Source organism: Branchiostoma lanceolatum, chromosome 8 (genome assembly GCF_035083965.1).
Source record: "Branchiostoma lanceolatum isolate klBraLanc5 chromosome 8, klBraLanc5.hap2, whole genome shotgun sequence".
In the NCBI taxonomy this organism is placed as follows: domain Eukaryota; kingdom Metazoa; phylum Chordata; class Leptocardii; order Amphioxiformes; family Branchiostomatidae; genus Branchiostoma; species Branchiostoma lanceolatum.
The window spans coordinates 19,019,121-19,045,850 of NC_089729.1; the positions used below are offsets into that span (position 1 = coordinate 19,019,121).

The following is a 26,730-nucleotide window of genomic DNA, read 5'->3' on the forward strand; positions in this document are numbered from 1 at the left end:
AATAATGGTTTATTGGTCAGAAACTACCCGTGCAATAGCAGCCAGTGCTGGATTGATGCAGGGTTTACAATCACATAATGCACAACAGATACATACATTTGTGATTACTCCACACTTGCACTTTGTGGAACTGTCGCAAGGGTCTGGGCGCCTGCCATTCGGCGCCAGCAGGTGATCTGAATACGATCTTCCCTAACCGAAGTCAGGTACCCATTCACACCTGGGTGGAGTGAGGAAAGCCGTGTAAAGTGCCTTTCCCAAGGGCACAACATCGGGGCATATCGGGGTTTCGAACCCGGGACCTCTCGGTTCTGGGCGAAACACCCTACCGATTACGCCACACGATGCCACAATAGGTAGGTATTCTCTTCTTTGAAAGATTTTGGTCGATGTATTCCAACAAATTCAAAATTAAACTTGAATGCATCATGATACTGGAAATTCAGCACCATATTGTATTTGTAGAGATAAGCACTGTACAAGCAAATGTATATCATTTCAATAGGCTGAACAAAATAGCACAATGTTTAGTGAACATTCCGATATCAACATTTCAAAACCTTAATCTGTGAACGGAGTGTGAAATACAGGAAGTATGCAAGAAAATATAAAACACTTTTGCTTTGAAGTGTACAACTCAGAGGTAATTGAATCTTACCCTGTGTCATTGACTTACACACCTAATAGCTGAATCTTAACCTTGTGTCATTGAATGACACACCTAATGGATGCTATGTAGCTGAATCGTAGCTTGTGTCATTGCATTGAATGATATATCTAAGGGATCGCTGAATCTTACCATGTGTCATTAAATGACACGCCTAAGGGATACAATGTATATAGCTGAATCTTACCTTGTCTCATTGAATAACACACCTAAGGGATAGTTGAATCTTATCCTGTGTCATTCAATGACACACCTAAGGGTGACACACCTAAGGGCTCCTAAGGGGCACAATGTAGCTGAATCTTAGCTTGTGTCATTGAATGACACATCTAAGGGATCGCTGAATCTAATACCCTGTGTCATTCACACCTAACGGATATAATGTAGCTGAATCTCACCTTGTCTCATTTGGTAAGATTGTGTGGTACCCTTAATCGCGGAAGCTCTTTTAATTAAATTTGACGCTCCGCAAATGAGGCGTGTCAAAAAAATAGACTGTCGCTCAATAGTATAGCGGTCACCTTTGGTACTGCAGTTGTGTTTATTTGTGTTTAGACGTTGTGCGTTAAAACTTGACACTGCGATTAAGTTTGGGCTGCAGAAATATTTTTTTTCGTTTTGCTCAAGAAATGTAAGAAGGGACAACGAGAAAGAAGGTGTAATGTCCACGAATATATAGGAATGAACACACGGCAAATGTACTGCTACATTTACGTTTACGCATCGAATCTTGCGTACGCACACTGCGTGCTAGTTTCTGTCTATCTTGATACTTCCGCATACAGTACTGCTAAGATGTCTCAGGTGACCCAGGGAGTTTTGAAGGAGATTGTGCGACCAGGTAGCGGTCCTCAGGTAAAGACGGGTAACACAATCACCGTACACTGTACAGGGAACCTGGTCACCCCTCCCAAGAAATTCTGGAGGTAAGACAAAATCCTTATTTGACACCATTGTGCTGTGACACGAGGCTTCCCGAAGCTTCCTTTGTATATCTCCAAGCAGATGTTTGGAGTGAATATCGTGATGTTTTCTTTAATACTGACACATTTTTCTGAAGTTTTATGTTTACAGTTGCGACATTCCTTTTGAAATATCTGCTAAAAGATTACTCGCAGTTGCCAATAATGCATATATTAATGGCTTGGTTAGCGTTTGGCACACAATTAGCTAAATAAAATTCAAGTTCAGTTTGTATTTTGAGCCCTGTTTTAGTGAATATGATCATTGCAATGTTAACATTACGAATTTACAATATTAGGGATGTGGACGGGACAATAGTAGGTCATTCACTAGTACATATTTTGCTAGAACACATTTTTTTTACCAAGTAGTTAGAGGGGTCTTTATCTTTATTTTAGAGGGGTCTGCATGCATGGGGATTTATCATCTAGATAATGCTGAATTTAGGAAGTCCTGCTATTTAGCTTCAGTTTTTCTTTGGTCATGCTTTACAGTTTAGTCGATGAAGTGAATTATGTTAACATAAAACTGGCATCAATCCTTTCAAGGGTCTGATTTCAATCATTATGCAGGCCCTCAAATGGTAACCATGGTGGCGTCATTGTGTCTGGATGGCTGTACTTAATGTGCTTGGCAAAAAAACGCGAGCCGTAGCAAAGCCGCATTGCACTACCACTAGCTATTATGCTTCACCTCAATTGAGGATGCCTGCTTTACCTTTTTTTCACCGGCCGGGGGGAGGGTGTAGAGAGGGGGTTCTGCATGCAGTATAATGCAATCATATTGGGATGGATCTTACCTACTAGTACCTACCTAGTCCCTTGACCTCCGGGTCATTGGATCTTTATTTTATTTTAATGTAAGAAGAGGGTCTTCAAGGGGGGAAACTTAAAACCACTGCAAAGATTGTTTCTTCTGTCGAACCTAACACCACGGTGAACAAGTCGACTCTCTCCCTACTGCAAATTCAAATCCCAGCAAACTCCAATGCATTTACTACAGTTATGTCTTTATTCCACAGCACCAAGGACCCTGGTCAGAAGCCCTTCACTTTTCAAGTAGGCCTGGGGAAAGTCATCCAGGGTAAGTATGATTCTTTCTTCTATTATATATACGAAAGTCACCAAAATACAAACTATAATATTATTTTATTCAGCAAAAGTATTGATTTGTTCAATTGGGAAGGTAACATGACCCATGTGTTCACAGTTTGCATTATATTATATAGTCTGTGGTGGCCGGGGCAAAAATTGTTGCAGGGCTACATACAAGTAACCTCCATAGAGCCAAATGGAGGTTGTACTTAATATATAAATGACACTTCTGAAATGCCTACTCTCATCTCCCAAATAAACGTACCGGTACGTTTATTTTTTTCAGCCTCAAAATCCACCCAGTACGTTCTTATTTTGGACAGTACGTTTATTAATTTTTTGAAAATCAGAGTTTTGCTAACCAGGGATCCCATCAAAATCGAAAGTTTGGGTGTTCCTGTCCATATTTCCCCGACATTTTTGCTCATAATTTGCTATTTTTCGGCCTAGCGGCGTTGATTTCCCTGCTGCTATGACCCGGCATTTGAAATCCTGGCGGTACTAACATGTCAGTCGATCTCGCTACAAAGTAAATGTTGTTATCTCAGACAAAATAAGACGCCACACTTAAGTTTTGAAATCTATTTTTCATATAAACAACATTGACAGTCTTTTTTTGTTCTAGACCATCTGAATTCTTACAGAGATCGCAAAATTTGCGCTCGAAAAAGACAAAAACATTGCCAAAAGAACAACCTTGGAACAACGTAATCAACACCATGAATGCTCAAGTTACCATTGAGTCTCATGTAAATTCTACTCACGTGAAATACAGCCTTTCCTAAAAACTTTTAGAATATGAAAATAACACCACATTATAACAGTGTCTTAGCATTAAAAACTGAACAATACTTTTAAAATCTACAAAAACACTTAAATCCTACGGTTCCTACCACAAACATGAAAATTCAGCCCTTGGAAAATCGCCACAGCACAGTAACGCACGCCACTAGAAGTTTCCCACGGACGGAAGAACTCACTTCTACCAAGGGGAAACAGCTCTTTTTGATCTTCCAATAAAACTCTTTTGTCTTTGTCAGAAATGTGTGGTATTTCAACAAAGTGAATTCCCACTTAATAGTTGATAAACAACACTAAGTTGCAATCTATTTTCAGTAATTATCACCTACGATGTTTTGACAAAAATCACTCCCCTACAAACAAATTGGCTGAGTATTCTCAGAACTTCATGTAGCTCTCTGTTAGCCCCGCCCCTTACTGTCTGTGTTCCTGTGTTCGGTGCCGCTCCGTCTGACTCGCGCTTTGATGTGTAACATGAGAACCCTGTGGTTTGTGGCAATGTTTTAGATGTAACCAAGGAACTTTTAATCAGAAAGAGAGAGCACAAAATAGAGCAAGCCTGAGATTTCTCACATCTAAACAATGAATTTGTTGACAACTAAGTTTCTCAAAATGAAAGATTTTTTCTGCATACATCAAGGGTAATTTTTGGATTTGAAATTATTCGGATTGCAACAACACAATAAAGGAGAATATATGATAATGTTCTTTATAATAATGTGATTTTGTGGAAAGCATATACTTCTAGTAATGTTTACAAAATGAATCCATGTTTCTATATGCAATGCACACATGATAAATGGAAAGTTGAGCAAGAAAAAGTACTAGTAACAACTAACATCATACATGTCATAGTTCAACCTTTTCTACATGGCTTTTACAAATATGTAATACTTGTATTTTCATCGGATATTCAGGATATGGTAATTTTCTGTTCAAGTTCTAAATGTTGATACATTTGTACAAGGTGTTGCCCATGCAAGTGAACTGAGAAGTTTGGCAACTACTTCTGTTTTAATGATATGCCAGTTTATACAACAATTTTCCTTGATCACTTGGTTCAAGTTCCAAGTAGAAAATACATGTATCATGTACATTTTCACTTATTGAATTTGAAGCACCGTTGGCCCCCGCAGGGAACCTATGCCCAATTTTTCCAAAAGTGGAGAAAATGATTATAATTTGAACAAGATATCTACAGTTATTCAGTTCATTATTATAGAATATGTAAATAAAAAGAATCTACCTGCTTATCATCTTCTTTCCCTAAGACAGAAGTAGCATGGACACAGTTAACGTGTAAATTTGGTAATTTTCCGGGGGGTACGTTTATTCCGGGGGGTATGTTTATTAGATTTTGAAAATTTGTCCAGGGGGTATGTTTATTCCGGGGGGTATGTTTATTTGGGAGATGAGAGTAAGAATCAAGAACTTATTATAACTTCATCATCAAAATAAGATCTAAGCAAAACATCTTAGAGGACTGTTGTCTGCATAGTATTACTTGAAATTCCAGTTCACCTTTTTTCACACTTCCTATAATCCTTACTAGTATGTTTGTGGAACAGTACCGTCCTAGTGAAAAAGGTGGCTTGTCATTGATTGGTCAGAAAATCCTCAATGTCTGGTCAGATAATATGCAGTGGTTGGTCAGATTAGCCCGACAGAAATTCTTCAGAGTAAAGCCCTGACTGCCATGGTCACTGTTAATGAGATGGGGTCAGGTTTCATGTTTTGCGACTGGACAATTCGTCACCTCTTGGGATACAAGTTTGTGTTGGGACGTTGCCCCAAAATACTTATAATTGATTGAACAATTGGCAACAAGCGGCAATTGTACATGTGATTCAATCGTATCAAACTACTACATTCACTCAATTGTTCAGATGTCTAACTACTATTATTTGTTAACTGTAGGTTGGGATGAAGGCTGCCTGTCCATGCACAAAGGAGAGATCGCCAAGCTGACCATCGATTCTAAGAAAGGCTACGGGGCTTCAGGCTTTCCAGCTTGGGGATATCCTTTATTGTCATAAAAAATACACAGAAAAGTGTTTTCCTCATCACTGTAAATTTCTTATGTTTGCAGATACTTATTTATTACTTTGCAGTTACTGTAGGAGAGGGAATTTTTTGCTGTGTTTTAAGTTTGTGGGAATAGCTTGGCTGTGGGAGCTTAGACAGTACTGCGCCAGGCATGGAGTTTCAATTCGTGATTTTCCGCAAAAAGACTTTGGAATAGTTGATAAGCTATGTACAGGGCAGGTGCACAAAAAGAATTTTGGGTGCATAATCTGTATCTGTATAGCCGGTATAACCGCCATTCGGCGTAACACACCAGCTTCGCAGGCACGTGTCTTTCTTGGTATATGGATCCCATACTGTTGCGGCGTATTCTAGGTTTGGTCTTACTAGTGATGTGTACGCAAGTGATTTTACCTTCAATGGGCATGCCCACAAGTTTCGTTTGATCACTCCCAACGTCTGTTTAGCCTTGTTTGTTATGTTGTTGACATGGGCACCCCACTTTAGGTCGGTTGTTAATGTAACACCCAGGTATGGGTGTTTTTTTGTTGTTGCTAAAGTCTTACCACAAAACTGGTAGCTAGTTACATGTGGGGTCCTTTTGCTTGTTATGTGCATAATGTAGCATTTTTCGGGATTAAACTGCATGAGCCATTTGCTTTGCCATTCCTCTAGTGCGTTCAGATCTTTTTGCAGAAGTTGTGAATCATTATGTGTGGACAGTTCTACATATAACAGACAGTCATCGGCGAATATTACCCACATTTGAACATATAATACTGAGAGTAAAATATCAGCAAAACATATTTATAAACCCTACTACTAGAACTACAATCTTAAATTCTTTAGCTAACTTCAAAATTAGCAATACATCATATCAAACAAATTTATTTTACTTTTTCTGATTCTTAAAGTTCAAGAATATTCTACATATACTAGTGTACAAGTATACCTCCACCCCATAGCCTACCAAAAATATCTAGGTGCATTCGTGCACCCTCAGTCAAAAATTAGGTGCACAGCGCCGATTTTGGGTGCACATGCACCCAGTATTTCCAGCACTGAGCTATGATATTCTATCTCGAGCTAAAGGACAATGATGAACCCAAAAGTGTCAGAAAAAATTTAGTCCTTATTGTAGGTATAACTATTTTATGTGAATTTGCCTGCTTTTTTGTGGCCTTTCCTTAACCAGCACACGATCACCCCCAATGCTGATCTCATGTTTGAGATCGAGATCCTGGAGATCAACTGAATCCCTGCACATTAGAGATCCAGCCGTCAGTGCAGAAGGTCTAGATCTAATTAAACCCATGCATATAAGTTGGATGTTTAACACATAAACACTAATATTATACTTGCTTTCTCTCTGACTGGTGAGAAATATAGAATGTGTGCTGTTAATATAGCTATAGCTTGTAGTGGGACCAACATCCACTGGTGTTACTGATATCAACCTATCACATTTTAAACATTCCAAGCAGTATATCACAGAATGACTTTTCACACAATGTTACAGAAGTATGAAAAAAATTCAACACGTAAATGTAACCTGGAATCCCTTTGTGAAATGAATTTGTGCTTGAGTGATGTTTTTTATACTTATAAGATTAAAGAATTCAGGAAATGCATGTCCCCAAAATTATTGTAGAAAAGCATATTCTGACAAATAAATTTCAATTTCAAGCGGCAAATTTTTAGTCAAATACAATTGTTAGGATTTTGGCAAAACTGACTTAATTATTATGTTTTCTAACTGCATGCAATAATCAGCATGTCTTAAAAAAATATCATCCTGCAAAATAATAAAAGTCCTGAACCAATGTCATTGTATTATGTACATCAGTTTTAATGACTTACATTCGCTGAAGAGAACAGCATGTGAGACTGAGAGATAAATCATGTAAAGCACACTATCGCAGTTTTTAGTTTTACAATTGGAAATTATTAAGCACTGTGTGATTTTCTGTTCACAATTCCAATCGCACAATTGTCTTGTCACAAATTGTTTTAGGGGGAATACATTGTACATTACATAGTCCTTCACCAATAAACATCAGGATGCACAGTTGCACAATTCAAAGTTGTGGTTTACTGCTGTGTACATGTATCGGGACTAGTACAATTACTAGTGCTGCGTACTGCTTAAAGTCATCCAGAGCATTTTATGAGGCCTGAAACATGAATAACAAAACTCCAATTTCTAGTCATTCCAACACATGTAAGTTTCAATAACACCATGCCATTACATATCGACATTAAAATAGCAAAGATGCGATGTCGGTGTGTGGTGAGAACTGATAGAAAATCCTGACTGTACATCACAATTATCAGCTCAACCAATGAGAGAGTGACTGCATGTCCGTCAAATATTTGCACCTTTATGTTTTAATTTTGCATTTCTACGTTTTGACGGAGGTGGGCGGGGCTATGGTATTGGTCTATTTACACTGACTGAGCGTGAAACTAAAATCACCATGTAGCATATTTTTGTACCGTTTTTGAGCACTTTTGATAAGAAATCCACACACAAATGTGGTAAACAGTGGCATTTAATGTCAATTTCATAAAGATTACAGCAACTATAATATTTCCAGCTTTCAAGCCTCATAAAATGCTCTGAGTGCCTTTAATGCGGCATCAGAGGTTCAGGTACAACGCTTAAGTTATAACGGCCAGTTAGAGATATGGACAACTGTTACAATGTTTGCATTACACAGACTACATGCTGTACCTAAAAGTTAAACCTTCTCTGCTGCCTACACAACTCTGCAACCAGAATATATTTGGTGTCAAAAGTACCTATTGCAGGAAGAAAGTTAAGGTACTAAATAATTATGAGTGGAGGCCGATAGATGATGATGATGAGTGGAGTGTTATACCTGAGATCAATTTCCAATATTGAAACTGAAGGAAATTACACACTTCACTTTCTTATAATTGGCGTTTAAATTCTGCTTTAAAAGCTTTTCCATTAACTATACTGCATGGTAAACATATTGTAGGAATTCCTATTCAATTAGATATATAATCGATTTCTTGTCTTCTGAGTCAAGAAAACTAATTTGTGTACACGCTTGTTCAATCTGCTGAATTTGTCAGAACAAAAATTGTTCATGATTCAAGAGCCTCTTGATATCAGTTATATCTGAGTTGATTTGAATCCTGATTTCACTTCTAATCCTGAGTTATGCTTCTCAAGCATCAATTTTGTAGCAAAATTTTCTATGGGGCACCTTTCATTCATATTTTAATTTTGGGTCATACCTTACTGAAATATTTCTTATTTTTCCTTCCTGTATCCCCTCCCCTCATGTACAAAATCAAACATTTTGGGTTCCCAGCTGAATACTCATATTGAGTATAACTTGTCCCTTTGCTGTGCTGTATCAGTCCTGGTTTGTTGCTAGTTGACCTATGGGATCTGCAGCACACTGGCACCAGCAGCTGGAGTGGTGATGAAGAATGTGGGCTTTCCGGTGTATTTTTCCTGAAAGAATGACAACAAAAAGTACAGACTGTAGTTTAACCTGCACTTAATATGAGGCCGTGTTTTGCAAAGAGATCAAAAAAGAAGAAGTTTTGCAAAGAGATCAAAAGAGATACCAGGCTTTCAAGTAGCCTGGTATCCAAACCTGTTAAAGCTACCGAGTCTCTTCCTTATGTGCAAAGCTGGCGTATTTTATTCTATTTCGGAATCCATAATATGCTATATGACAAGGAAAATCATCAATTCCAGAATATGGCAAAATTATCTGTGTCTGTATTTATCAATCGCCAGCAGGTGCTTTGAGTATCTGATTCTGAAGCAATCAGAGAACAGCTACCAAACTCTCGCTCGGTGATCCTGGACCCGTACATACTAACACTGGGAGGATTAACCTTGATATGACAGTACAGTCACCAAACCCTCCTCCAGTCATCCTGGACCTGTACACACCAGTACAGTAACCCTGGACCCGTACATGTACACACCAGTACAGTAACACTGGGGGGGTTAATACTAACGTTGATATGACTGATGGTGTCCTGTACAGCTGTAGCTGACAGTAGGGTGACAGTACAGCCACCAAACCCTCCCCCAGTCATCCTGGACCTGTACACACCAGTACAGTAACACTGGGAGGGTTAATACTAACCTTGATGTGACTGATTGTGTCCTGTACAGCTGTAGCTGACAGTAGGGTGACAGTACAGCCACCAAACCCTCCCCAGTCATCCTGGACCTGTACACACCAGTACAGTAACACTGGGAGGGTTAATACTAACGTTGATATGACTGATGGTGTCCTGTTCAGCTGTAGCTGACAGTAGGGTGACAGTACAGCCACCAAACCCTCCCCCAGTCATCCTGGACCCGTACACACCAGTACAGTAACACTGGGAGGGTTAATACTAACCTTAATGTGACTGATGGTGTCCTGTACAGCTGTGGCTGACAGTAGGGTGACAATGCAGCCACCAAACCCTCCCCCAGTCATCCTGGACCCGTACACACCAGTACAGTAACACTGGGAGGGTTAATACTAACCTTGATGTGACTGATGGTGTCCTGTACAGCTGTAGCTGACAGCAGGGTGACAGTGCAGCCACCAAACCCTCCCCCAGTCATCCTGGACCCGTACACACCAGTACAGTAACATTAGGTGGGATAACACTAACCTTGATGTGACTGATGGTGTCCTGTACAGCTGTAGCTGACAGTAGGGTGACAGTACAGCCACCAAACCCTCCTCCAGTCATCCTGGACCTGTACACACCAGTACAGTAACACTGGGAGGGAACATACTAACCTTGATGTGACTGATGGTGTCCTGTACAGCTGTAGCTGACAGTAGGGTGACAGTACAGCCACCAAACCCTCCTCCAGTCATCCTGGACCTGTACACACCAGTACAGTAACACTGGGAGGGAACATACTAACCTTGATGTGACTGATGGTGTCCTGCACAGCTGTAGCTGGCAGTAGGGTGACAGTACAGCCACCAAACCCTCCTCCAGTCATCCTGGACCTGTACACACCAGTACAGTAACACTGGGAGGGTTAATACTAACCTTGATGTGACTGATGGTGTCCTGTACAGCTGTAGCTGGCAGTAGGGTGACAGTACAGCCACCAAACCCCCCTCCAGTCATCCTGGACCTGTACACACCAGTACAGTAACACTGGGAGGGTTAATACTAACCTTGATGTGACTGATGGTGTCCTGTACAGCTGTAGCTGGCAGTAGGGTGACAGTACAGCCACCAAACCCTCCTCTAGTCATCCTGGACCCGTACACACCAGAACAGTAACACTGGGAGGGTTAATATTAACCTTGATGTGACTGATGGTGTCCTGTACAGCTGTGGCTGACAGTAGGGTGACAGTACAGCCACCAAACCCTCCCCCAGTCATCCTGGACCCGTACACACCAGTACAGTAACACTGGGAGGGTAAATACTAACCTTGATGTGACTGATGGTGTCCTGTACAGCTGTAGCTGACAGTAGGGTGACAGTACAGCCACCAAACCCTCCCCCAGTCATCCTGGACCCGTACACATCAGTACAGTAACCCTAGACCTGTACACACCAGTACAGTAACACTTGGAGGGTTAATACTAACCTGGACCTGTACACACCGGTAAAGTGACATTAGGGTTAATACTAACCTTGATGTGACTGATGGTGTCCTGTACAGCTGTAGCTGACAGTAGGGTGACAGTACAGCCACCAAACCCTCCCCCAGTCATCCTGGACCCGTACACATCAGTACAGTAACCCTAGACCTGTACACACCAGTACAGTAACACTTGGAGGGTTAATACTAACCTGGACCTGTACACACCGGTAAAGTGACATTAGGGTTAATACTAACCTTGATGTGACTGATGGTGTCCTGTACAGCTGTAGCTGACAGTAGGGTGACAGTACAGCCACCAAACCCTCCCCCAGTCATCCTGGACCCGTACACATCAGTACAGTAACCCTAGACCTGTACACACCAGTACAGTAACACTTGGAGGGTTAATACTAACCTGGACCTGTACACACCGGTAAAGTGACATTAGGGTTAATACTAACCTTGATGTGACTGATGGTGTCCTGTACAGCTGTAGCTGACAGTAGGGTGACAGTACAGCCACCAAACCCTCCCCCAGTCATCCTGGACCCGTACACATCAGTACAGTAACACAGGAAGGGTTAATACTAACCTTGATGTGACTGATGGTGTCCTGTACAGCTGTAGCTGACAGTAGGGTGACAGTACAGCCACCAAACCCTCCCCCAGTCATCCTGGACCCGTACACATCAGTACAGTAACCCTAGACCTGTACACACCAGTTCAGTAACACTTGGAGGGTTAATACTAACCTGGACCTGTACACACCGGTAAAGTGACATTAGGGTTAATACTAACCTTGATGTGACTGATGGTGTCCTGTACAGCTGTAGCTGACAGTAGGGTGACAGTACAGCCACCAAACCCTCCCCCAGTCATCCTGGACCCGTACACATCAGTACAGTAACACAGGAAGGGTTAATACTAACCTTGATGTGACTGATGGTGTCCTGTACAGCTGTAGCTGACAGTAGGGTGACAGTACAGCCACCAAACCCTCCCCCAGTCATCCTGGACCCGTACACACCAGTACAGTAACACTGGGAGGGTTAATACTAACCTTGATGTGACTGATGCTGTCCTGTACAGCTGTAGCTGACAGTAGGGTGACAGTACAGCCACCAAACCCTCCCCCAGTCATCCTGCACCCGTACACACCAGTACAGTAACACTGGGAGGGTTAATACTAACCTTGATGTGACTGATGGTGTCCTGCACAGCTGTAGCTGACAGTAGGGTGACAGTACAGCCACCAAACCCTCCCCCAGTCATCCTGGACCCGTACACACCCGTACACTCGATGGCAGCAGACACCAGTGTGTCCAGCTCTGCACAGCTCACCTCATAGTCATCCCTAAAGAACCAGTACAAAAGCACATTACACAGTGAATGCAAATAATCAAAATGCACACAGACATAACCCTTGAAATTATCTAGCAAACTTAGCAGGCTGTATGGGTCTGCGGCTTTTTCCTGATGGCATTGTAACTGGGGTTCAATAGCAGGCTGTATGGGTCTGCGGCTTTTTTCTGATGACATTGTAACTGTGGGGTTCAAGCACCTCCAACTGACCAGTCTAACTGGACTAGACCTTTCAGCCTAGTCGTTAAAGCGTGTGGCCTGTGGACTGGCGGGACCGGGTTTCGCCTCTAGAGTTTCACTCGGTGATTTGAGGATGAATCTTAAAAAGAAAAGGGGGAGTAGTGTAACAGTGGGCTTCAGGTTCAACTGATCGAGACCTTTTAGCCTACTACTGTTAGTACTAGTACTAGTAAGTTAAGTGTTTAAGGCTGGCCCGGGCGGGATGTGGACTGGCGGGCCCAAGTTTGATTCTTAAGGGCCAGTAGTCTCTCTCAACTCACCTCTAGTGTTTCAGCATATCAGTTCTATTATAGATCCTTAATTAACCTTCTCCCTGCTGTTTAAGCATGTACCAACAGATCATTTCAGCAGGATGAAGATTAAACTAGACTGGCCGTCATTTGCTTTAAGAGCAAATTCAGGATGTTTCGCCCATACTCCTCATGCAAGAAGTGGGCTGTCCCAAAATAACTCCTGGGCAAATCCAAGTTTCTGCATAATTTTTGGCCAGGTGCATTCACCTTTCCTAATGGTACCTACATCTTAAAGATGACACCCGCAGCTGTCACGGTAAGGGAAATACAAGTTTATGCATGAATTATGCAAATGAGGTCCTCATTAGCATAATTCATGGCCAGGTGTGATCACCTTTGCTAACGGTACGTACATGTCAAATCTGACATCTGCAGCTTTTCCGGTAAGGGAATTACAAGTTTACGCATAAATCATGCAAATGAGGTCCTCATTAGCATAATTTATGGCCAGGTGTGTTCGCCTTTCCTAAAGGTACCTATATCTCAAACATGACATCCGCAGCTTTTATGGTAAGGGACATACAACTTCATGCATTGATTATGCAAATTAGGTCCTCATTAGCATAATTTATGGTCTGGTGTGTTCGCCTTTCCTAAAGGTACCTACATCTCAAAGATGACATCCGCAGCATTTACGGTCTCGGACCGGAGTTTTTTTGCGATTTCGTATGTAGGCCGACACCCTCAGGTCGACGGGCTACAATTCCGCCGAGAAAAGTAGGACGGAAAATGTAATGACATGGTCGAAAAGCGGTTTTCTGCTGTTTTCCGATGTATTTATCGGTATTGTCCGTTGTCCCTTTATTTTGGGTAGAAACCATAGTAAAATGTAAATTTGGCATCCGAAAATTATCATTTTTTTACACTTTTTTGATCGAACCTGCTCGGAAAAAACGAGTTTTCCTGGGGTCACGGCATATATGCTGAGAAAGCTTAGTAAATGGTGTCTCTGAAAAATGAAAAAAATAAAAAAGTCATGTGATAACTTTTTCGCAATCTCCGATGACGCAAATTCGGTGAAAATGCATTAAAAACGATGCTATTTGGGTCATCAGGCGAGAAAACCGCATCACCGTTCCCGCGGACTAATAAAAAAAAGGCTTCGATAGCGAACCAACTGCACCGCGCCCAAAAATACTACAACTCACGGGCTTTTCAGAAGATTCAAAATATTCATACACAGCTAAAACCATCACCAAGCAATCTCGGGCAGAAATCAGGGTGACGACCACGCACTTCCGGCAGATTACCGGGTCATGACCCAACCCCCGGTCACAATTGAACTCCGACCCGGAACCTTAAGAAACATATTTTGTCTTAAAATTTCTTCAAAATTTTCAGAAAAGTTATATCCACCATATATCCAAATTTGGCGTATCTGCGACTATTACTTTTCCCGCAGCAGGGGTTTAAAGTCATGTGAAAAACACTGTGTTTTGAGGCTATTTTGCCAACGTGCAGGCCTTAACAACGTTACAGTAGGGAAATTGATAAAAACATCATTTTTCAGGACATCGCTTTTCAAAAAACAGGTAAAACGGGATGGAGAGCCTGCTCATGCCCTTGGCTTGGACATTATGCGGACTTTCTGTCGTTTCGGAGCTGCATATTGGCAGAAAAGCCTCTTTAAGAGTTGGCGTCGGTGACGTCACGCAGTGACGTCATGGTTCTCGAGGAAAACAGCAGGGGGTCGCGTTTTAAGTTCGTAGCTTTTAACTGAAACGAAGAATATGTCAAATTTTGGTATAGACTGGTAGACCACGGGTCGCACATTCCGAATCAAACGCGTCCGACATCAAATTCTTCACTACTTCGCCGTAAAGGCCCCTTAAGCAGCACAATGCTCCCTAAATGTGTAAAAGAATGCATTCTGACACAGTCCAAAGCGCAACCTGGAGCATATCATCAGAGCTAGAAGCGGGCAGTTTAAATAAGTGCGTCCGAGATGTGTAGCGCGCCTAGTAGGCTGTCACTTCACACCATCAAAAGAAGAAAAGATCGCGACGTTAAGGAGCGATGAACCAAAAGTCAGAAAACCAAGTTTCGCCTTAAGAAGGCTTAAAGCACTTAGATTTTAGCTTCATTCACCCATTTAAGTCATCATAAAGGCGGGGCATCGCGAAAATCATACCGAAGGTCAAGTTGAGACATGGGCATCCATCAAATGACGTAGTCAGTGAATTCCTTTTAAAAACGGTTTGGCGGCCAGAAATGATTAAAGATGGCCGTATTTGAGGTTTGGGGGGGGGGGGGGGGGGGGGCACATGGGGGAGGGGGGCGCCAAGCACCTGTCCATGGATATATCGAATTTAAAAGAGAAAAAAGGGCAAACTTCGGGGTTTTTTCAAACAAACTTACAGATTTTGATAAAAGCTTTCGAATGCGTCGAAATAACGTCATCTATGACGTCATCGACGTAGCCGCTGCCGTCCTTTTAAGGTCTCGGACCGGAGTTTTTTTGCGATTTCGTATGTAGGCCGACACCCTCAGGTCGACGGGCTACAATTCCGCCGAGAAAAGTAGGACGGAAAATGTAATGACATGGTCGAAAAGCGGTTTTCTGCTGTTTTCCGATGTATTTATCGGTATTGTCCGTTGTCCCTTTATTTTGGGTAGAAACCATAGTAAAATGTAAATTTGGCATCCGAAAATTATCATTTTTTTACACTTTTTTGATCGAACCTGCTCGGAAAAAACGAGTTTTCCTGGGGTCACGGCATATATGCTGAGAAAGCTTAGTAAATGGTGTCTCTGAAAAATGAAAAAAATAAAAAAGTCATGTGATAACTTTTTCGCAATCTCCGATGACGCAAATTCGGTGAAAATGCATTAAAAACGATGCTATTTGGGTCATCAGGCGAGAAAACCGCATCACCGTTCCCGCGGACTAATAAAAAAAAGGCTTCGATAGCGAACCAACTGCACCGCGCCCAAAAATACTACAACTCACGGGCTTTTCAGAAGATTCAAAATATTCATACACAGCTAAAACCATCACCAAGCAATCTCGGGCAGAAATCAGGGTGACGACCACGCACTTCCGGCAGATTACCGGGTCATGACCCAACCCCCGGTCACAATTGAACTCCGACCCGGAACCTTACGGTAAGGGACATACAACTTTATGCATACATTATGCGAATTAGGTCCTCATTAGCATAAGTAATTGTCAGGTGTAGTCATCTTTCCTATAGGTACCTACATCTCAAATATAACATCCGTACCATGTAACATAAGGTACATATAACTTTCTGTAATACCATTAGTAGAGGTACCCCCTGACATCTGCTTGGTTTTAACTCCCAGACATGGTAAGTGTAGGAGGGCTTATGTTACAGTATGACCTAGTTCTTGCTGGCCCCGACAGAAAATAACCAAAAATTGCATGAAAAAATTGCAAAATAAATCATTTTGAAGTAGTGTATGCCAAAAAAAATAATGGGGTCCTTTGGGTAAATATCCAATGCACAACTGAACCAAATTTCAGGTCCTCAGGTTTCAACACCACGGCACTGGAGGCCATCATGTGCGACTTTTGTCTGAAAATGACCAAAAAAACTCCATAAAATCATTTAAAAAACTTATATGAAAAAAATTTAAAAAGGGTCTAGGGGTATACACGTACTCTACCTGCATACCAAATTTCAGCTAATTTGATCGACGGACGACCGAGAAGAAGCGATTTGAAGATTTGACAGGAGAAGAAGAAGGAGAAGGAGAAGAAGAAGAAGGAGAAGAAGAAGAAACCTTACAAAAACAATATGTTTCGTTGGCGAAACATAACAATTTATGCTATTGCCAGTAGTCTAAGTTTTTACTGACCTAAGGGAATTGTGACTCTCCACCATCAGTTTTCCAAACTTCTCGTAATCTCGTGCTCGGAGGGCGTCGGCAGCCTCTGTTGTGCGGCTGATCTCCCCGATGACATGGCGAGCACGACACAGAACCTCGGGTTCGAACTTGTCCTTGTGAGCTGAGAGAAAAACATTGGATTTGACAACTTTCTTAATACTACAGAATGATAATACATAACTTGTAGCATTTGTGATACATGTAACAGGGGGTCTCATTTTTTAGTTAGTATTAACTTTGCTAACTAAGAAAAGTATCATCATTGAAATTTACAGTGAATGACCCGCTTTCTCTAGTGACCTACATACATGTATAACCATCTATTATAAACCACTGAGTGAGCAAAGGATCATAAGGTGGTTATACGTCAGTAGCCAGGCGTTATGTCACCATAAACACTGAGGCAAAAGCAGGACATTAATGTCTTCATCAATTTTCTAAGCAAATTCTGACTGACACTGACATTTCAGTGACTGTTCAAAAGTTGACATCAAGTTTGTATAGACCCACTAAGTCATGGTTTTCTTCTATATCAACCTATTCTTATGACACTATTACTGTATAAACAATAGGATTAGAGGCTTGTGATTGGTCCATTCAGTCTGGCTATATCATATATAATGCTGGAGTATCAAATGATGCCAACTTAGCAAAGCACTCACCAAGTAAAACTAGAAATGATTTAACAATAAAACAAATCGAGGCAAAGAATGCTCTTATACACACACATATATAACGCAAGACAATACTAATAGCACCTATGACCTGCACCTATTACACATGAAAATAGTACAAACCTTCCAAGTTGTCCATTGTAGCTTCTCTCAGACTTTTCTTGCCCAGGATTTTGGCGGCCTCCTCACACTGTCTCCTCCTGGTGGGGTACTCACTCCCCGTCAGCTCGTGACGCACGTTGGAGTTCGTTACCATGACAACCACATCGGGATTGTCCAGGGGAACCAGCTCAGCATTCATCGACCTATTACAGTACAGAGGTAGGGTACGAGAGAATAGTGACTTTGATTACATGACAAAAACAAGTATATGATTTTATTGTACAATCTATTGACATGTTCTCTCATCCCAATAGGGCTCCTGACTGCATTAGCACAGAATGTCAAAAATTACGGTCCACCACAAATGGCCTCGTTTGATGAGACGGATCAATTCAGTGTGCTAAATATATATCATCAAGCGAAAGTACTTAATATCAAATGTACATTTCTGTGACAGAACATGTCCTTGGTACTGAACTGAGTATCACCAACAAGTACATATCTGTGACAGGACCTCTCCTTGGTATTGAACTATCAACAACTAGTACATTTCTGTGACAGAACAGGTCCTTGGTACTGAACTGAATATCACCGACTATTACAAATCTGTGACTGTACATGTCCTTGGTACTGAACTATCAACAACTAGTACATATCTGTGACAGGACATATCATTGGTACTGAACTGAGTATCACTAACTATAACATATCTGTGACAGGACCTATCCTTGGTACTGAATCGAGTATCAGTAACTACTTGGTAATACAAGTATTAAGATGGTATCACACAAAAGCAAATCTATTACTTATCCCATGCATGCAAAGTACAATTATATATCATTCATGTATCATAATGTTTTCAAAAACTATAAGACAGTACAACAAAATTATAACAAATAACTGAAATATTAATCTTTGGATTCTTCAGGTTCTACAATTATCATAAGGGCTTTTAATTTCACGTGTGGCATTGAATGGTCTAGTCACAGTGGCTAGCGGACATGAAATTGAAAGGTTACTAGTGTGGGTTTGATCATCCTGGCATTCCTGGATAGACATTACATAATTTATGTACTTTGGAAGGGCACTTAACACGACTTTCCTCGCTCCACCCAGGTGTAAAAAATAGTATCTAACTTTGTTCGCTTTGGGAGGTAAAAGGCGGTGGAAGGAGAGTAAAACAAAAAATTTGCCAATGAACGTAAGAAATGCTGACAATGTACACTTGAGTTATAGTTCGGCAAAATGTAAATTGAGGACACCAATATGGTGGTCAGCCTCTGCCCACTTCATTGATATGATAAGAGGGTGATAATACTTTTTATATCATAGTTCATACCCGGGCTGTGATAACATTAGATCTAGACGGTCAGACCAGTACGTACTTCACGGTACGGTACGGGCTTCCCTTCTTCAATTCAGACGATTCAAACTCGCTTAAAATGTGCTGGTTGCATTGCTGTTTATTATTTGAATACCAGATTCGGACACTGGAATCGATCAGTTATCAAAAGTTTTGGTTTGAGGACACAAAATTCTCTGAAATTCTGGTGCATTTTGCATTGAAATGTATGTTTCTTTTCTTATAACAAAGTGTATGCTGCAACGGCCTCAGTCCCTGCCCTCATGCATGTTGGTACCTCTGGTGATACAGAATACACCGTTTTGTATTCTACATGTATATATACTAACCTACAGTCCAGCAGTAGAGCATGCCCCTCCTTCCCCATGACTGAGATGAACTGGTCCATGATGCCACAGGGCATGCCTGGGAACTCATGCTCAGCCTTCTGACAGGCCAGGGCCTTCTCCTTCAGACTGACAGGTGGGTGCTGAAACAATAAAACCTCTTTTATCATGTCAACTCAAACAGGTACAGAGGACCGCCACATAAAATAGAAAAACAGTAAATTTGAGAAAAAAGGACCCTTAGCTACAAACATTTATCTCCTTAGTTTTGGCCCATTTGACCTATGGGTATGACGTGGCTACGTGATTGTGACGTAGTCAGTTGAGCTAAGTGATACTTGGGAGCTAATCTCCAAGCAGATCTAATGGTGGCAAAGACCGTATCCAACTGGCAAAAGGAAAAAAAAAACTCAATTTGCCAGTTGGATATGGTCTTTGCCACTGTTAGATCTGTTTGGGGATTACTTTTAGTAAAGCTTATAAGGTAACGAGGTATTCATTCTGAAAACGTTGATTTCATTAAACTTTCCACTTTTTCCGGCCATCCTGGGTCTGTTGTGTTTGTTTGTTCTGATAATTTACATAGAGATACCCCACTTATGCAGCATCTGTATCACCGAGGTATGTACACTTCAGATATCCAGGTGTTTATGTCATTCTTGAGAAGGCCTCAGTAACACAGCTGTTTTTTCATGTGAAAGCTAAATTTTATATGGAATAATGAGTTGACGTTAGATGTTTAGAGTACAGCTTTGACACACTTACCGAACAAGTTATTTGTAGGTACACTTAAGAAGAGATTTCTGCTCAGTGTCTGTCATTCCATCACTTCTTAATGCCAATCACGTCCATTCCGTCATCTTAACAGAATTGGCACATCTACTAGTAATACCACAATGTAAACAATGTAAGAATTTAGAATTACTAGCATTGTATTCGTTTTGACAGTTCATTTTAGTGACGCTGCAGAAGTGTGATGGATGTCACTCAAAACGTCCGAAATTAAGTCTCCGAATTTTATCCAGTTGTAGAGTTTGAATATTGTCTTACTCTTATATAACGTAGGAATTTAGGTTGAATCCTACCTGTGGGTTGAGCTGTTCCAGGAATGTGTAAGTTGCCACTTCCAGGGAGGCCGAGCTGGACAGACCCCCACCCAGGGGCACCGAGGACGCCAACACAGCGTCAAAGGAACAAACTTCACCTGGAAAAAGAAACAGGATTCTATGGTTGAATAGTAGCCTGTGTTTACAGATACAAGCACTCTGGCAGAGGTTAATGACCCCCTCCCCTAGGGGGCGGTTACAGTTGGGCCAGCCACTAGGAGCGCGATTTAGTCAGGCTAGGTTAAATAGATGGACACAGCAAGATTTTTGTGTTAGAAAAAACAAACATTTTAGCAACAAATTAAGTTTAAAAGTTATATAATATTCGAATGAAAGCCCTCTAAACTATGCTGGTTGTACATTCCATTTTCCGTCATTTGATTCACTCCTAACATCTGTTCGCATATTGTAGACTGAGCTGTAAAAAGTTAATCTAAATGCTTAAGTCTGTCTATTCAGATACAGTACCAACCTGTACATTGATGTTCTGGTATTTATTACTGTAAATGCAGAGATGTTTGCAATAGTTTTATGTTTGCGGTGTTTTTTTTTCAGACTAACACCCTCTACTGTCTCAAAAGCAAACATAAAAGCGCTGTGAAAACCCTTTTTTGTTCCTACCGCGAAATTTAAACCGCATGATTTTAAATGCATTTATACATGTAGTATACCTATTAAATGATTATCACTGCATTGTACCTCTAGGGTACTGGATACCAGAACACATTTCCAATGGTACCTAATAGTAATATTACAAATTGTACACTAAGACTAATACCTTTGAAATTGGCGACCACACCCTTGACGTAGTTTGCCCAGGCAGGTTTCCCAGGCTGGAGAGGGTGGGCAGTGCTCGGTATGGGGAACTCCACCTCCTTGGGTTCATCAGCGTCCTGAGCCGTGGTGACGACACGGCACACACCCGTGTCTGTTTTCTTACCAACAACGACTGTCACCATGGGGAGGGCCTGTCAATCATAAACAACAACAACTGTCATCATGGGGAGGGCCTGTCAAGCATAAACAACAATGGTTAGCATATGAAGGGCCTGTCAATCATAAAACAACAACAATGATTATCATGGAGAGGGCCTGTCAATCATAAACAACAGCTGTCACCATGGGGAGGGCCTGTCAGTCATAAACAATGACTGTCAAACAGTCAGCATGTGAGGGCCTTCAATCAAAAACAACAATGGTCACCATGGGGAGGGCCTGTCAATCATAAACAACAACTGTCACCATGGGGAGGGCCAAAGTGTCAAGCATAAACAACAATAGTTAGCATATGAAGGGCCTGTCAGTCATAAAACAACAACAATGATTATCATGAGGAGGGCCTGTCAATCATAAACAACAACTATGGTTAGCATAGGAAGGGCCTGTCAATCATAAAACAACAACAATGATTATCATGGGGAGGGCCTGTCAATCATAAACAACAACTATGGTTAGCATAGGAAGGGCCTGTCAATCATGAAACAACAACAATGATTATCATGGGGAGGGCCTGTCAATGATAAACAACAACTATGGTTAGCATATGAAGGGCCTGTCAATCATAAAACACAACAATGATTATCATGGGGAGGGCCTGTCAATGATAAACAACAACTATGGTTAGCATAGGAAAGGCCTGTCAATCATAAAACAACAACAATGATTATCATGGGGAGGGCCTGTCAATGATAAACAACAACTATGGTTAGCATATGAAGGGCCTGTCAATCATAAAACAACAACAATGATTATCATGGGGAGGGCCTGTCAATCATAAACAACAACAAGAGTCCGTAGGACACAATTCTCCGTGAAGTATTTATAGTATGTACAAGTATTGACCCACACAAATTGCATCTCTGCACAGTCCAAGTAGTGTTTTAGAGCAAGTAAAGAAAAAGTGTTTGTTTATCTTTTTCTTTCAATACAGGAGTGGTCAACCTGCTGAAATGTATGTTTTTACAGCATGGCACAGATGGGATCTAGAAATTCCGGGAAAAGTCACAAAGTTAGATCTAGATAGCCCCTTTTCAATTATCAACGAACCATTCAGCCTTACAACTAAGATGTATCAGAAATCACAAATATGCAGTAAATCCTCTTTCCACAATTTATTGCAGGCCGGCCTGATCTATAGCTATCAAGCTATTTGCAATAAAAAAGGCTAATCTATATTATCGTAACATTTCACGAAGGTCAAAGGTCACCGGATCTAACCACCCGGAAGTGACACTGGCGCGCGCACTTTTCTGAGAGATATTTCTCAACAATCTTTCATCCCCTACGTAAACTTTTTACATTGTCACAGCCTCCGTATTATAAACTACAATTGTGGTAAGTTTGAAGGTCCAGAGATTTGCCATTTTCACACTGTGCGTAAAAGTGCATCGTCCGTCCCGTGCGCACATACTGTATGCGAGTTGCGAGTGGACACGGCATACTTAATACACAGACTGGAGGTCACTCTGCACATGTTCGCAGCCAAAACTCACAATTCCCGTTGCCGCATTGGTATGTAACTTGGTATATTGTTTGCTAGGTTGCGTGTGGTGATGCACGTTGTCTATTTTTCAATGTAACAGTGACTATACGATCACAGCAAGTAAGGAAGATTTATACCCCGTATCTGCCTGAAGTATTCCAGTCATGCATAACGGATTATAACATGGTCCCTATGGCAGGGCAGTGGGACATAGCATTAATTATAGGGGTGCAATTACGATATTGGATTGAAGTTTAAAGTAGTTATGGTGTAACAAAGCTATTGTGCATCACCACGCCGAACCAGGCAAACGATATGCCAAGTTACACACCAATGCGACAACGGGATCGTGAGTTATAGCTGCGAACGCGCAAACAAAAGCATTTCCAATACTCCCAGAAGGAGGTCATCCTCCTTCCCGGAGTAACTATGGTTAGCATAGGAAGGGCCTGTCAATCATAAAACAACAACTGATTATCATGAGGAGGGCCTGTCAATGATAAACAACAACAATAGTTATCATGGGGAGGGCCTGTCAATCATAAACAACAACTATGGTTAGCATAGGAAGGGCCTGTCAATCATAAAACAACAACAATGATTATCATGAGGAGGGCCTGTCAATGATAAACAACAACAATAGTTAGCATGGGGAGGGCCGGTCAATCATAAACAATCATGACAACAGTCAGCATGGGAGGGCCTTCAATCAGAAACAACAACAACTGTCACCATGGGGAGGGACTGTCAATCAACAACAACAACTTCTGTCACCATATTAAAAGTTAGCATAGGAAGGTCCTGTCAAACATAAACATCAACTTGTTACTGTAACCATGGTGAGGGTCTGTCATTCATTAACAACAACAAACGTTGTAGGGGCCTGTCAATCATAAACAAGCACATAACTGTCACCATAGGAATGGCCTGTTAATTATAAGATAATTAAACGGAAATCTTTATTAACACAGATCTTAAGGCATACAAATAGCCAAGTGGATACATATGGATTAACCTAATATATACATGAATGTTCTACTAGTATATGAATAGATATGAGTAAATCAAAATGTTGAGTCCAATGTATCATTTACTCAATTTATTTTTAAGGCCTAGACATTCTTTGAGATATATTGACGTATTTGTACACGGTAAGGGTTATCGTCCCCCAAGAATTTAGTTGAATCCATGAATCTATCAAATGGGATGTGTCAAACTCTTTAATTTAAACAAACAGAAAGAAAGGTAAACAGCTTCAAAACAATCACAATGTGAAAGGCCTGTTTACCCAATGGATGTAATTATAAACAATACCAATGCAATCAGAGAATGCAGACTTATTAAGCTCTTTCCCATACAGGAGTGCCTTAGCACATGGGGTGTACTGTCAATGCTCTTTGCTCAATTCAGAAAGACAGCAGCTATGTTTTATACTAAAACCTAATATAATACTTAGCTGTTGTCTTTTTTAAATTAGATTTGGCATGCTAAATTGGGACCCATTATGATATACATAAAATGAACACATGCATACAGGTGCGCACAAACACACACAAACACATGTATTCACAGACACACAGAAATACATATGCACATTCACACACACATACATTTACACACACACACGCACACACAGACACACTAAGACACATACGCACACAGAAATATAGTAAAATGTCAGTATAGTGGGAGAGTATAGTTTCTGTGTGTGTTTGGGTCTCAGTGTGTGTGTCTGTATGTATATGTATGTATGTGTCTTTGTATAATCTATAACCTATGATATAGGCTTTGCAGAAAAAGCTGGCCCTGTCTACCTGGCCTGTCTGTCTACCCTGGCTGTCTTCTTGAGCCCCAAGGGCATGCATGGGGGTTTTGCATCTGATTGAATTTTTTTGAAGAAAAACTGGGTCAGTGGGTGGGCTGAATAGAAGACAACAAAAAGCTAATTTTGCTGTTGGGTATCAACTACAGTAACCCTCAGGAGTGTCAGACATCTGTTGTGAATTTAGCTGTTGTGACCAAGGAGGTTATATCTATATAAAACCTCCTTGTTGTGACAAACAAAGGTCCTATTGTTGTCTGGCTCATCCTACCAGTTTCTTTGTTTCCTTGTATTACCTTCCACTTGTATTACCTTACCTTCCAACTTTTTTTAACGTTTCAGGTACATTTTATTGTATACATGTACAGAGCCAGCTTTTTCCACGAACCCATGATCTATAGTTTTACTGTGATACTATTCTGACAGACCTACATGTGTATAGTATCATTGTCAATGATTAACTTTCCATCAATAGTTTAGCTACCTTAACAATTCAAATGAATGTAGCACAAACCACAGGACGTGACTGATTGAAGTTGAACGTTGTATATCCGGTTAATCTATAACCATTAACGTTACACACCCCTTTATGAGTTTTCAAAGCACATTCCAAACTTTCCTGGTAACGTAGGATATACAAAATATGTAGACGTATCGTTTTAATGTCTTCTATAATACGTTAAAGTCTTGTAGATGTACATTTTCTTACGATCCCTCAAATCTACGGTCGATCTAGCGTTAGTAAAAGCAAAATCAAAGGCAGCAAAACTTTACCAAAGTTTAGCAAAACAATTCTTAAACTTTGGATTCTCATTGCACGATTTCAGATATGATTTACCATGGGAAAAACCAAGCCTTCGTTGTAGTCCGTGTGTTCTCCGATCAGATTGACCCTTCCTGGACCGCATACTGCAACCGTGGGCTTCTCTTTGTAGTGGTCAGTGAAGGTGGACACAGCTCTGGCCACCAGTTCGGCCGCGGACTCCACTCTGGTCACCATGTTGTTTCTCTGAACAGCTGATCGCAGGAAGGGGGCGTGGTCAGAGCACAATGCATCATGGGACGATTTGAATGGCGGGAGATTTGAAATTGATTTTGAGTAGGACTTTTCTCGTTTAATGTCTTGAAGCAAAGACCTTCGAGTTGGGGTTGGTGGAGAAACCTGTCCGGTCCGGACAGCAGAAAACAACTGCTCTGTTTGAAAAGAGGGTCTGCATGGGGTGTGAGTGTATGCCCTGCCCTTCATAGAATTAAGAAACACCTTAACAAGTGATTTATCAGCAATGGTCTACTGTTGTAATTTTACATTTAATTGTAGCTGGTCTACTTTTATTGAACATTAATCGTTAATTCTACTTTGCACGCAATTTGTTATCCTGAATTCATCATTAAACGTTACTGAGGTATTCTTTGTAAGGCGTTAAGCGATTTCCCTACAAAAAGTCACTATGTATACAGAGTGTCCGCTGATATTGGTTTCCGCAAACTATAACCTGCAAAATTTGGCTCTCAAAATGCAGGAAACAGCATGTGAACAGTAAGAGCTGGATATCCGAACTGGACAGATATATTTGATTCACTTACACCGGGAACGACCCCTTCTCTTATAGGTGTGGTGGGTTCTTTTACGTGCTCAAACACGTTACCTCCATTAAACGTCATATCCGAAAGACATCCCTAACCTGACAGTGCGTGAAGTGAGTAATTAGTCATCTTTCTACACATCAACGGGATATGCCAGGGGATTCGAACTCAAGACCTCCAGGCCAATCACCCTGCCATTATGTTCATAAAGTTTTTAACTTCGTGATTTAACACACCAACTAATTATATTGTATTGTTTTGTTTATATATGGTGGTCCATTCATATTAAGAAAAACACTGGTCACTTAAGAACTGTTAAATGTTACAGAGTCAAAGGTTAGGATTTCCTAGGCTCTACCAGGCTCCGCG

At 41.1% G+C, this 26,730-nt stretch overlaps 2 protein-coding genes across 2 annotated transcripts; one reads left to right on the top strand and one right to left on the bottom strand.

The window, feature by feature from the left end:
- The first annotated feature begins 1,410 nt into the window (after positions 1–1,410).
- On the top strand, positions 1,411–7,633 carry LOC136440207 (uncharacterized). Its single transcript, XM_066436099.1, has 4 exons — positions 1,411–1,593; positions 2,652–2,713; positions 5,443–5,542; positions 6,751–7,633. Exons 1-4 carry the CDS (start codon positions 1,463–1,465, stop codon positions 6,803–6,805), a joined length of 348 nt encoding a protein of 115 aa, XP_066292196.1. The 5' UTR covers positions 1,411–1,462; the 3' UTR covers positions 6,806–7,633.
- A 451-nt stretch (positions 7,634–8,084) lies between these two features.
- Positions 8,085–25,808, bottom strand: LOC136440205 (galactokinase-like). The gene is made up of 8 exons (XM_066436097.1): positions 25,616–25,808; positions 21,252–21,441; positions 20,453–20,571; positions 19,371–19,510; positions 17,700–17,881; positions 16,873–17,023; positions 12,347–12,509; positions 8,085–9,040 (listed from the first exon to the last, which is right to left on the bottom strand). Exons 1-8 carry the CDS (start codon positions 25,775–25,777, stop codon positions 8,966–8,968), a joined length of 1,182 nt encoding a protein of 393 aa, XP_066292194.1. The 5' UTR covers positions 25,778–25,808; the 3' UTR covers positions 8,085–8,965.
- Positions 25,809–26,730: the final 922 nt, after the last annotated feature.

Bases quoted from the DNA above. Each gene is read 5' to 3' on its own strand.
- LOC136440207 (XM_066436099.1), top strand. From the start codon at position 1,463: ATGTCTCAGGTGACCCAGGGAGTTTTGAAGGAGATTGTGCGACCAGGT. The intron at 1,594-2,651 runs GTAAGACAAAAT...TTTATTCCACAG, and splicing joins CCTCCCAAGAAATTCTGGAG to CACCAAGGACCCTGGTCAGA. The intron at 2,714-5,442 runs GTAAGTATGATT...TGTTAACTGTAG, and splicing joins CCTGGGGAAAGTCATCCAGG to GTTGGGATGAAGGCTGCCTG.
- LOC136440205 (XM_066436097.1), bottom strand. From the start codon at position 25,777: ATGGTGACCAGAGTGGAGTCCGCGGCCGAACTGGTGGCCAGAGCTGTG. The intron at 20,572-21,251 runs GTATTAGTCTTA...TTCTTTTTCCAG, and splicing joins TGTGGTCGCCAATTTCAAAG to GTGAAGTTTGTTCCTTTGAC. The intron at 17,024-17,699 runs GTTTGTACTATT...TTTTTCTCTCAG, and splicing joins TACAATGGACAACTTGGAAG to CTCACAAGGACAAGTTCGAA.